General features: G+C 42.0%; 1 protein-coding gene across 8 annotated transcripts in view; it reads left to right on the forward strand.

Annotated features, from left to right (window-relative positions):
• The window catches only part of ERG (ETS transcription factor ERG), a 147,106-nt gene that overhangs the window by 119,636 nt on the left and 14,140 nt on the right, over positions 1-13,330 (forward strand). For 7 of the 8 annotated variants that reach the window (XM_069785104.1, XM_069785103.1, XM_069785110.1 and 4 more), the window contains 3 exons: positions 7,870-8,021; positions 11,019-11,222; positions 12,186-12,266. In XM_069785104.1, coding sequence (XP_069641205.1) covers positions 7,870-8,021; positions 11,019-11,222; positions 12,186-12,266 — 437 coding nt within the window. The remainder of the gene's footprint in view (positions 1-7,869; positions 8,022-11,018; positions 11,223-12,185; positions 12,267-13,330) is intronic. The other variant, XM_069785106.1, reaches the window with a different exon arrangement.

Raw genomic sequence — 13,330 nt, forward strand, 5'->3', positions numbered from 1 at the left:
TAGAGCATTTGCACACCTTGCCTTTGTCCAATACATGGAGAAACAGAGTTGGTCTTGCAGTAATTACCCTGACATCACTTGTTTTTCAAGGGCATGGCTTTTTCCATCGCTGGAGCACAACCCCGCGGCTGAGGCTAAGTGCCATCCCTTCCACATCTGGTGGTGTACCACCGGCATGCAGCCCTGGTATTCTTGGTAAACCTCAGCTCAGACTAAACAACAAGCGTGGTCCAAAACCCATGGCAGTCAATGGGTCTCTCTCCTCTGTCTCCAACGGGGCTTGAGTCAGCCCCTACGTCAGTCCACAGCAAAGCTGGGAGATCTGTCTTAAGAGGATGACTTTCCTAATGCAATTATTGGAGCTGCCTATATAAAGTAACATTAATATTGGGTAAAAAGATGTGGTGTTAGTTATCTCACACTGATAATCTTTTTTCCCATTCACTGGGTGGTTGGTGGAGTGGCTGCCTACCAAACTGGAAAAAATGCAAATTCAGGATCTTCTCCATGTAGGGCTTTATGTGTGACTACTTCAAGAAGTTCCTCTTCGCTCTGAAAATCCACCAGTTTAACATTAGTGAGTGTGTGTGTGTGTGTTTGTGTGTGGGTGCATGGTTTGGCTCTGTTCTTGAGGCAAACATGTTGTCAAGGAGAAAAACAAACCCAGCTCAGCACTACTATAGCTACCATTTTGCAGCTTTTTGGGGTGTGCTGGGCTGGCAGGTGCTAGCTAAGAAGCTTTTCACTCTAGGATAATGTGTTCATTCATAATTGGCATGGTTACATTTTGGATTGACCGCTGGTGCTTAAATTGTGTGTTTAGCTTCAGGAGTTTAAGAGGGAGGTGAGGATAGCCAGAATTTCAAAAGTGCTAAGCAACCAAAAGCTCTTGTATGGGTAGTGAAATATAAAATTAGTCTTCAAATAATGACATAGGACCCCACAAGAGTTATGATCACTGTCATTATTTATGACTATTGCTATCGTTACTGCTTTATTTCCAGTACAGTATTTACTGTGTCTAGAATGTTTAGAGCCAATGATTGTAGTGTTCCCCCGGGCTGGCACGGCACAGGCACTGTCAGTATGTAGGTTGTCTCTGACCCAGTGCATTTGCAGGTGAGTCTTCTCCTTTTCCCCCTTCATTAGTAGGTGTTTTATTTTGATCGGGGTAGTATCAGTGGGGCTGTTCAGTATTTAAAGTTTGAGAATAACATTTTAAGACAAAGCAGAAGGTAAGAAAAAAGAAAAGTGGCTAATAGTTGGCTTTACCATTTCACACTCGTCAGCCTCACAGCTCGATAATGCTAATCACGAAAATCAGCAGACATTCCACAGACACGGGGGATTATGGTTTCCATACAAGATGTCACTTCTGTTTATGCCTGGCATGCTCTACTTTGCTAACTTTCTATATGATCCCTGCCCACAAAAGAAGGCATATATGGTTTGGGAAGGGCCCTGCCTCCCGGTATTTCATATTTTACGAAACCACAAATACAACAGTCTTACAAGCTCTTGAAATAAAATACAATTTGAGAAATGTAATCCATTACCATTATAATAGAATTTCTATAAAAATAATAAAAGAAAAACAAGAGAAAATAGGTCCTGAAAGTTATGGGCCAACTGGGAAGTCATTGTGGCTTTGGCCTAGCTATCACCATGTCAGACTTCAGCCTTCTCCCAGGCAGCAATCTAATTGTAAATTATGTATATACAGAACATCATTTCTTAGCTTTGGCTTTTAGTGACCCCCTTCCCTTCTTTCCCTTTCTTCACTCCAACCTCACACATAAGAAATATTGAAGTGTTTGCACTAATGGAGAAATGACAACGTGCAGTCAAACTTAAACCAGCTGTTTCCCCACACTGTGAACACAAAGAGCCAGGCTGGTAATATTTATAGCTTGACTGGCCTCTAGTGAGCCAGACGCTGACTGCCTTAATTTGCCATGATGGCCTTAAGGCTTGAAGCAGCTGTGGACTTGCAAGATAGCTGGGGAAAGTTAAGCAAAAAAAAAAAAGAAAAGAAAAGAAAAGATTGTTTCAATTAGCAAAAGTTATTGTTTGATTGAAAATGAATGGCTGCTGCACATACAACTCAATAAACAAGCATCTTTTGTTTTGCTTACAGAAAGCCAGCAATGTTGCATGTGTTGGCATGTAGTGTTTGCTTTCTGCTTTCGCTGGAGGAAGGAACCGGAGGCACCTCTACGTGCCACGCTGTGACATCTCTGAGCGATCCCTGGGCCAGCCCCATGCAACCCTGAGCACCTACCGAGCCCGGGGCACCCCACACAGCAGTGTCTGCCCCTGTTTTGGACACTGTGGGCGTGCGTTAGCGTGGGGCTGCCCCAATCCCAGCCTCTCCGCAGCCCTGGTCTGTTGGGGCTGTTGAAGACCGTTTTGGTTGCCCCTGAGTAGCCCCACACGGAGCAGTGCACTCCCATGACGGCGTGGCTCAGTGAGGACTTCAGTTTTCCTTTTTTCTTCTTTTCTTTTGTCTTCTTAGGACTGCTTTTGACACTCACCTTATAGCAAAGCTAAACAGACTGTCACCATGGCTTCAGCGTCAGTTTAAGCCAGCTTTAGTCAGCGGTACAGGTCCCGAGGGGCTTCCCTCCCTTCCACAGACCTCAGCAGCTCGCTCCCACCCTGGCCATCCCTTTTCCTGTGGGCGAGCATCGCCTTCACACAGCCGCCCCATGTGGGTGGGGGAGTGACTCAGGTTATAGCTAAGCACTGAGTTACTTACCCACCCACCCATTTATTTACTTATTTGCATACTTGCTGGGGAAGCAGCTCCCCAGCCCAGTTCACTCAGCAGTTGTGTGAGAGCCTGTGTGAGCACCCTAGGGATATTTCAGACTTCTGGCATTTTAATGCCTCTGTTATGCTGGAGTCCTCTGCAGGGAATTTTGCACTGCTTTCACAAGAAGCCTTGGAAGGAAAAATAAAACCTGTTTTTCTTTCAGCAGGTTAAGTGTGGTGGTGCTCCCGCAGCAGGTTTAAGGGCAGGTGCCCGCACAGGAGCAGAGGGCTTGGTGCGCTTGCAGGGCTTGGCCCGGTGTATGCACAGAAGAAGCCGGGCAGCCGCCTCCAGCTGCGGTGCTGGGCGATGAGCGTGCGTGGTAGAAACTGAGCTCTGTCAAAACAAGCGTTGGGGCCTCTGATACCGCTTTTCAGAGTCTCACTTAGCACTCATGGGGATCACCATTGGTGCCAGGGAAGCAGCCCCTGGGGCTCTGCAAAGCTTCTGGTGCAGCCACGCTCCCGCTCCGGTGGCTGGGGAGCGTGGGCTCCTTCTCAGCAGAGAGGGTCGGGCTGTCCGCAGTGATTGCTGCCAAAGTGGAACCCAAAGGGTTCCCCGCAGGACCCCTCTTTGCATGTCAGTGCTGTGGCAGGTCTCAGCAGATGTGAATCCCACTGATTCAAGAAGAGGAAGAGGGTGTAGAGAGGGGCAGGGAAGAGAGTTTAGGGCTGCAGCGTGTAACCCTTTGAGTTGATATTGTAGACTAAAGTATGTCAGGTGTGCTTTAAGAAACAGCAGTGTACATCAAAGTAAGAAATCTCAGGGAAGTTTTGGGTTTTCCTTCCTGGGCCACTTTTTCAGTGACAAGCCATTTTGGGGGGGGAAGTGCTGACCAAATCCACTACAACTTGAGTAGTTGCAGTGAATGGAGATGAGCCTGAGCATGCTTTGCAATACACTCAGTATGAGTGGACCTTTACGTGATGTCATTTTGGCTAAATATAAATTTACATATGTTGGCCCAAATTCTCTGAGGGAGCTGGCTTTGCAGAGTTCTCCCTCTTGTATGTAAGGACAGGGTGGGGACATCACAGCCCTGCTGGGGCCATTCCCCTCTTTCTCAGATCACTGGCATTACGAAATGGGAGAGGAGAGGTGAGGAGAGGAATCTGTATCCTGTAGGACAGTGTCATGGTTTGTTCTCCAGAGCCTCACAGAAGAGAAGTTCCTGGTATCTCAGCGTGTCCTCTGACGTGACCAGCCACAGGCTGGATGGGGACCATGCACAGAAAACTCTTCACAGATATCCTTACACCACTCTACTCTCCTGAGACCTCTTTTCTATAAGTAGCCTCTGTAAGGAAGTTATCCAAGCTGTGCTTATTAAATAAGCTTATAAAGTTATGTAGATATTTGGAGAATACAATTTTTCTCATTTGTTTCCCTCTGAAATTCAGAAATATTAAATAGAGGGGTTTATATTATGGGAATGTCACAGAGATCATGTAAAATTTTGCTCATTCCTAATCTGTGTTTCTCTGGCACCTTGCATTTTAACACAGCACAGGTGTTTTATGTCACATGGGGAAAATAGTAGCATAGCAAAGAGGAAAAAATGTGTTTCATACACTTATTTATGAACTTACATCTGCTTTCATCAGAGTCAATGGTTGGCAAAACTCCAATCGGCTTCAGTAGGAGTGGGTGCTAAATTTAACCATCAAATCAGCTTGATTCTAAGTAAGTAACCCTGAATAAAGGTGAGGCTTCCAGGTCCAAGGACCCATGGAGAAATACTTTCTTCAATAGACATTTATCAGCAATCAGAGTTGAATCAGCTCAGGACTGGACAAAGTGCTCTTGGGTAGCATGATTGTAGTCTTTCCACTTTTATTTTTTTTTGGTAAATTCCAGGTGTAACACAGTATATTTACAAAGAGTAAAAATAACATGCAGCTGTGAAGAAAAACATCTCAGGTTTCATTTCAGACCTGGAGCTGAGGATGAATCACTGCAAAGCTGCACCCTTTACACTGGGCACACTTTCTGAAAGCTGCTTTTCCACTGCCCCTGCTCCCCCGGTGGTTCAGAAATAAAGCAGACTCACAGAAAGCGCCTAAAAAAAGCCTTTGCAGACAATCACTCTCTTGTTGTTCTGGGCACTAAAAATACCATTTTCTACTGTCTGCTTGCATTTTCAGTTTTGCTTTCTATACTGTAGAAGTCCGTTCCAGCCATTTGAATTAAGCCTTGGTTCAGTGGTATGCATAAACACACGCTCAATTTGAAGTACCTGAGTAGTCCTGTTAGCTCCCATGGAGCTGCTTACATGCTTGAAGTTAAGCATGGTCTTAGAAGATTTGCTGAACTGGGGATTTGCTTGTCCACCCAGTAAGCTAACGGGACAAAACCCTTGACCATCTGCTTCTGGAATTTAATGAAAAGTTATGACTTATTTATGATCTTCTTCCCCACCCCCGTCTGTTTATATTCAGATCAGAAAACCAGCTCAGAAGCCCTGTCAGATTGCCAAAAGCTGTGTGCTACTACTGGATCTTTCACATCATTTACTGTTCAGTGTTTACAAGAGTGTTTTTAATGCACAATTGCCCATAAAAGTGGTGTAGGCTAATACTGATGTGATATTTCACATCAGCAGCAAGACTTTAATGTCCCTATATCCCAAGTTCCTTTTCACAGAAAAACAAAATAAGGTAACTGTACCAGTTAGGCCAAAGGATGCTGCTAGCTCTCTGTTTCCCAAAAACATCCCTAAAAAGTCAGTGAATGGGCTAAATGGTTCTTTCTTTTGTCTTTGTAACATAACTGGCCTTGGGAGCCAGGGTGGGCATCTGCACAGGTACAAGGGCAGGAGTTGGATGATGTTTCCAAATATATGTGATTTAGTATGCAAACTCACTTATGCATATATGCCATTTGTATTTGTTAAAGGTAAACAGAAAAAGCCAAAGTTTTAGTCACAAGCAATCATCACAAAAGCTCTTTTTCAACATGTTTATATCTGAAAGAACAAGTTACTTTGTTTTGCTTAGCTCTGTTTACACAGAAATAAGCTGTATCCCAGAATTATATTTAGAGGTATGTAGAGGGATAGAAAAGTTAAACCTGAGAGAATAATGCTCAAGTATTTTGATTCTGAGAGGAAAGGCTAAATTCACCACCACTCAATGACAGGCAAGACCATGTGCTGACTATATCTTGCCTTGTGGTTATTATTCAGTCCTGTGGCTGAAAAAGCAGTTGTAGGACCTTTACACAAGGCAGGTTTTGTATGTGATATGTTACACGGCACCCAAGATGTTTTATACCTGAAAAAGGTATGTGAAGCCAATGTTTCCCAGGCAACATTCAAGGCCCTGTTTCTTCTCCTAAAGAAGATGACAGTACCCATTGAATGGTTTCTGTGATACATTTTATTTTTAAACTAAAAGCCATCAGCAGTTAATTTTTTTAAATATATACATTAACACAACATGATAAAATTAGTAGTAACACGGCACAGAAGAAACCCTATATACTTAAAATGTACTTCTAGTATTTAATATGTATACTAAATCTTTTTGGCTTTCCAAGTGCTAGTTATTTTTTAAACACACACATGTGAGAATTATAACTGCATTAGTTCCTGACCCATGGTAGAGCTGAGCAGTCAACTCAACTGAGTCACTTGGGCATTGGATAAAATACCTGCCACATCCTTTTGACATATGTTGAGCAGACAGTAGTCCAAACTGTATACTATTTTTCCTCTTTTGTCCTCAAAACAATAGCAAAACTCTTCTGGGAAAGCACCTGTATTCTGACTGCTGGTGGGCTTACAGTGACACTGCTGCCCAACACTTGCAGCAAGAGCTGGGATTTCTGAGCTGGGGAGAGCAAGAGGCCCTGGTGAAACACCTTCTTGAGGGGCAGGGAACAGATCCTGAAACAAGCTTCCAGGAGTCTGGGTTTAGGAGGGTCTCTTGGTTCTCTGGGCTGCAAATTAGTTGGTTTGCAAGGAACCAAAACGAAGCATCGCAACCTGACTTGCTGCTTGTTTAGTAAGACCATAGCACAGTTTCAGGAGTTAAATGGCAGAACTAAAAGAAAGTTGTTAGTAGTGTAGTATCACTAAAGAAACCAAAACCCAACCAACACCCTCCTTCCCTTGCCAAACAGCCTCTTTACATTTAAAGGTATTCCCTGTGGCTCTGTTCTTTATTTTGATTTTTGTAACAATTTTTCTCTCTCTGATGAAACACGTTGTAGACATTAAATTAAGGGACAAATATGTCTGTGTCTGCCAGAAAGAAAACTGTGATGCAATTAAAATGCCATTAGGGAACCCCCTGTGGGATGTTAAACCTAAAGACTCTATTCAGAAAGCAAAGCCAAAATTAAAGAGGTGTCTGGTTGCAGATCGTCTGCAGATTTCCATTTCTTGACTACAGTACCATGGAGACTGTGCTAGTCAGGAGCTGAAAGGTTTTTCCAGTCATGCGTGTGGTATTTTGTATCATGGCTTTGGCAAATGTTCCTTTTCTGTAAGCCGTACGTAGAAGTGTGTCTACATTGCATGACATAAAGTGCAACTGAGTGTGGCCCACATGAAACAATGACAGCAGTGGAGGTGGGAAGCTGTCCAAGCCTTGGAGAAGCCTTGTCCAATGCTTGGACAATGACAAATAGTGATAGTTTTCCCTCAGCAAATTTGCATTAAGTGCATCTCTGGGTTTGCTGAGTTGTCTGTGAGATATTTGGAGAGAGAAGTGCAGCTACTTGCAACCATCAGGCTTAGCAAGCTCATGAAAAAGCCTCCATTCTAGCCCAGTCTCTGGAAATAAATCGTTAGTGTTTATGTGTTTGGAGACATATAAGAGCATGATCCTTTGAAAATAAAAATAAATATATGGTCCATTGAGGCTGGTCATTTTTTCTGAGGCAACTGAAGGAATCAGCAGAGTTGTTGGGTGGTAGGTACTGGGTTTTCCAGTGACAGCCCAACGCTGGTGCTCAAGTCTCATTTTTTTCCATTTCATTCAGCATTACTCTTTGGTGAGGATATTAGTAGGGACTGGAATAATAATAGAAGCACATCTCTCTTCTCTGTCTAGGAATTCTCCTGATGACTGCAGCGTGGCAAAAGGAGGGAAAATGGTTAGCGGCTCAGACAATGTTGGGATGAACTATGGAAACTACATGGAAGAGAAGCACGTTCCACCCCCAAATATGACTACCAATGAACGAAGAGTCATTGTGCCAGCAGGTTAGACCCTCTACACAAAAATTTCAAGCAAAAAAATGCATTTCTCCTAAGTCTACTAACATTATTTAAGAAGATGTGGAGAAAAGTGGCAGTGTGATACAGGTGATCAGAAAGAAAAGAGCAGTAATTTCCCAGGGTTATTAAGAGAATGAGCTGAGAAATGTCATAGTGAAGCCACCTCCCCAACCTGTTCTTCCCATTTCAGCAGCAGAACTGGATGATTACAGGCACTCAGATCTTACCTGACTTCTCTAGCTCCTTTTGGAGTATTTCACCCTAAAGTGTGCAAAATGAAGAGCCATTTCCATTTCTTAACACCATGGACTAGCTGGGTGCAGAGTGTGTGGGAGAGAGAAGGGATCACTGTACCACATGATATCCCTGCAAATACCAAATGCACTCCAGCTCTCAACATGCTAAAAACACAGTAGCTTCTGTGAAATAAAACAGTGCATGAAAAGCATGTATCTAGGTTATCCCCTGAGTTTGGGCAGTGTAAAACATTTTAATAAGCAAACTGACAACTTCACTGCAATATAAGAGCACAATTGAGAAATTCTTGGTTAGTCTTGGCAAGCTTGGTTGTGGGATTCAGCAGTTAATTGAACAAGAAGGCATTCACTCCTGTGTGCCTTGTCCTCCAAACAAACCTCTGCTGGAAGGTTTATTGCCTCAGTTTGCAAAATAATTAGTATGCCTATTTCCGAAGTCAAAGCATTAGACCATCATGACATATGTGGGTGTTTATAAACCACTGGATATACACAGCATAGACACAACACCTGCAACCTGCAAATAAAGGATTTGCTGCTAGTTCCTCTCCAGCAGAGATGTGCCTATCTGAAACATTTCTGCTACTGCTATGTTGCTTAATATTCTTACAGTTTTTCAGTTGCTAAGATATGCAAGAGTACTAACTGTGGCCAATTTTGCAAGCTGTGATTATTTCAGTTATTTGTCAAGATACGTGTGGACAAATATGTTGCAGTATCCTTTGCAATGGTATTGACAGTTCTATTCTGAAGACAGAAGAGTGATGCACTGAATAATGAAGTGTCCTGCCAACTGGAAGCAGACCACACTGAAATTCATGACATTTTAATGTTCTTCTAGAATATTTGTCTTCTTGGTGTTTGGCACTTTTTTTTAGTCTTTTAGTAACCCTTACCATGGTTAGCTCAGCAAGATCTTTATTTCTCCATGTATTCCTGGAGGTGTGTTTTGAGGTGGATTTGAGTGACATTTGTGGAACAAGATGGTCACAGTCACAGCCTTGCTATTTTGAGGTCTCTAGAAGAAATGTATAGGTAAAAGTCAGTTGGTTTTGTTTGACTGCCGCATAGGCAGTGTGCAGCTCGTGTGGCAATGTTTAGGAATAAAAAAAGAAAAATTCACATTTCCAGCTGTGGTAACTTTCTAGTTATCATAAATAAGAAACCTTTAAAAAATATAGGCATAATCAAAATGTTTTGGTGAACTGGTGTTTGGTTCTTTACTTCAAATCAAACTGAATGTATATGTTGGAGTTCTTTGCTGTAGGTATGGGCAATCTCATCCAAACCCTAGGTTTACCACCAGACTTGCATCCCTCTAGTTTGCTACCTATTTCATACCAGATGGAGGGGTCCTTTTAAGTGTTTTTTGGTGCACTTCAGAGAACAGAGAAGCCCTCTGAAGCTCCAGAAGATTAAATATTCTGACTTGCAATGGCTTAAAATGCCAAGAGAAGCATCAGATAGCGGGAGGCTTTCATGAGTGAAGGATTGGGAGTGAGCTACAGCATAACAGACTCTGAATAGTTCCTAGCCTATGGAAAGAGGACCCCACCTCTTTCAGACCAGCCTGAACAACAATCAAAAGAGAGGGAATGGCACTGATGTTAAGCCACAGAAAAGCTATTTAGGCTGTCATTCGAGTCTCAGCCCTTCTACAGACTTTCATGTGATGGATTACAGCCATTTGATCTCTGTGTGCTCCATTCTTAGTCTTCAGGATATCACAGAATCACAGAGTCATTTAGGTTGGAAGGCACAAACTCTCAAGGAGTTTGTTTCCCCTTGGCTTTAATCATTTCTCTGCAAAAAGTATACATTCTTCGTGGTAGGAGCTGTCTTCCATTATGGGGATGTGCACTGCAGGTCCTTAGGGACCTTCATGTTGATGGGTGCTTACTGTAACTCAAGAATAGGGAAAAGTGGAATGGAAGAGAAACAGAAAAGGAGTAGTTTAGCGGCAAAAAAAGAAGTTCAATTTTTTAAATTCATTTAAAAATTATTTTTAATCAAGGATTCATTCAGAAACACAAGGTATTTAGCCTAATGTTTTGCTGAAGATCTAGACTAGTTCTTTTTTTTTCCCCAGATGGTTTTGCCAATACTTCATGTAGTAAGTAAAAATCCACACAGGTGTAGCAATGTACACAGGTACAGCACAGCAGTCTAGGAAATAAAGTGCAGAATATTTTCATATGACCCACTAGTTTATGAAATAACTAGTGAAATCTCTGAATGCTTACTGAGCCTATGCCCAAGAAACAGTACTTCTGACGTGGGTGGAAATTTCAATTGAATAAAGTTACAAATTCAACAGAGAGCTTTGAAAATTGTTCAGATATAAGTCGTAGTGCTGTTAGTGGGCTCTCTTAAATACTCTTCTTAAAGAGTATTCTCTGCATGAGGGCAGGAGCCTATGTTAATCTGTGGATAATAATGCATAAAAATTACAAGACAAAAGAACTAAATGTGAGAAGGACTTCAACAGCAGAGGGTTTGTTGTTAACAATCAGAGCTCACAGCTCTTCCCTAATAGTTTTTCACAGGCAGTTATTCTCCTTTGCACTCAACAGGCCAAATTAATTCCTCATGTATCTCCAGCAGTCAGTAAACAGGGGATTAAGGTCTCTCACAGTTTGACTGTGGTGTATGTCTATTTTGTACTGGTCCAGCACATCAACACTCTCCCCTCTCTGCCTAATTTTGTGCTTTGTGATACCACCAGATCCTACGTTATGGAGCACAGACCACGTACGCCAGTGGCTGGAATGGGCGGTGAAGGAGTATGGTCTCCCGGACGTAGACATCTTGTTGTTCCAGAACATCGATGGGAAGGAGCTGTGTAAAATGACCAAAGATGACTTCCAGAGACTCACCCCAAGCTACAATGCAGATATCCTCCTGTCACACCTACACTACCTCAGAGAGAGTAAGCTAGTTTTCTGTCATTATGGTTGTGGCTACAATCAAATCTGTGGTTGATATCAGTCTTAGATTTAATGATGTGGATACACTCAGCTGGGTTTTCAAATGTCTGTTGCAAATGTTGCTGTTCCTAAGAACGTAGTAGGGAGACTGATCCAAAGCCTTTTCAGTTTGATGGAAAGATTCCCATTAATTTCAGTTGGCTTTCACTCATGTTCATCAAAGACAAGAGTTAGGGAATATTTCTACATGTCCATCTCAGAAAAAAAAACAAATTGAAACCCAGCATATTCATCAGCGTACTATAGGAAGAAAATCATATGGGATTCAGTGCTAATGTTTTTTCTGGTCACATACTCATTTCTTTCCATTTTAATGATGAGAATGCTAAAAGAGAGTGCAAACATTGATTCATAAAGTGAATTCCAGGCATGATTATAAGGACTGACAGCAGTTTGCTCAATTCTGAATAGAATCATGAAGATTTCACTGAACTGCATAAAAGTTCTATAAATTCATGGAAAAAAGGAACAGTCCCTAAAGTCCAAATGCAAATTACTTGTAGTGCATGGCTAGCATTTCAAAGGGAAAGAAGGGACTAGTGAATTCCTGGCTTGAGGGCTTTCATCTAAGCTTGAGGAAATTTTGCAGGTTTGCCTCAGTTTAAAGAAGTTAAAGTAAACGTGGTTTTTAAAGAAAAAAGCAACAAGCATTGCAACACCAGTGCGGTGTAGTCTTCTCCACACGCACATGTCAATAATCAGTCAGAAATATTATGCATTCATAATGCTGAATAAATGAATGCCCTAGTTTAAGCTGTAGCGCACATGCCTCCCTCCAAACTGCAGACTGAAACTGACTGTTGGTAGACTCACGTTCAAACAATCCTGTCAGGGGAAAATATGGTTTAAAAAGATAATTCACAATTTTTTTTCATTTTGGTGTTGCTTTTTGTTTTGTTTTGTAGCTCCTCTTCCACATTTGACTTCAGATGATGTTGATAAGGCCTTACAAAACTCTCCACGGTTAATGCATGCTAGAAACACAGGTAATGCTGGCACTGCTCCCATTGCTATAGGTCATCTTCGAAAAGCACAGGATTCCTTTTTATGGGTTGCTTGCTAAAAATGGAAATGGTAAATCAGGAGGGAGACAAGCGTATCCTCTCCTTGCTGTGTGTGTGAGTTTTATGCACAGACACACAGAAAAAAGGTGAGATCACGCAGGGCCAGATGGTGGAAAAATGGTCTCCTTACTGGTAATTTCTTTTGTCCTACAAGAAAATGGGGTCCCTGACACATGATAAGCTGCAGGCTTGGGGCCTTTGTCTGTGAGGACTTTTTTTCTCATTCTGTCTCATTGTACTGTCAGATCTACTCCACGGATCCCTAGAACATTGGTGGAGCTCCTAAGTGCTTCAGCGCTTGCCTAAGTAAGTGCTGTGGGCTCTGGTGAATGGGGACTGTGTCCCCTCCCGTCCAGTATATATCATATAATTCAATAAAATTGCTATTTAGGCAGGTACCTCACCTCATTTGTCAGCTATATGGGACTTGAGCTGGAAACTCCACTAAGTTTGATGTTGTAATCTGCACTAAGTCTGATCTGAATGTAAAATACTTTTTGTTAATATTCACCCTTCTCTTAATTTGGCCTAGAACAGTATTGAGTGTAGGTAGGAGAATGATACAATACATGCCTCAAAAGCGTCTGTCTTTCAGAATGTGACTTAAAATATTTATGAAAATAATTCAGAATAAATTTTATCTTGCTCTAGCAATTGTGCAACAGAGGATGGCATGGAATTGTACACATAGTATGGCATACGTACTGATTGAAGATGTCTGGAATATTGCATGATCATGCCTGAGGGTATTAGTTACCTACAGTGACCAGAAATAACAAGTCTTTATGAGAAATGAAAAAGATAATACAAAGGATAATGCAAAAGAAAAAAAAAAAAAGAAAACCTTGGATAGTGATGCCTCTCTCATATTTCATTTAGTTTTTCACTGTGGTAAATAACAGTGAGTTTCCTAGCAAAACTGACAGATTAGAAGATCTCTCCCTGAGACTAGATGTTTGCCACTTGACATAAAGTCCTATTGTGGG

Source organism: Haliaeetus albicilla, chromosome 6, assembly GCF_947461875.1.
Source record: "Haliaeetus albicilla chromosome 6, bHalAlb1.1, whole genome shotgun sequence".
NCBI lineage: Eukaryota > Metazoa > Chordata > Aves > Accipitriformes > Accipitridae > Haliaeetus > Haliaeetus albicilla.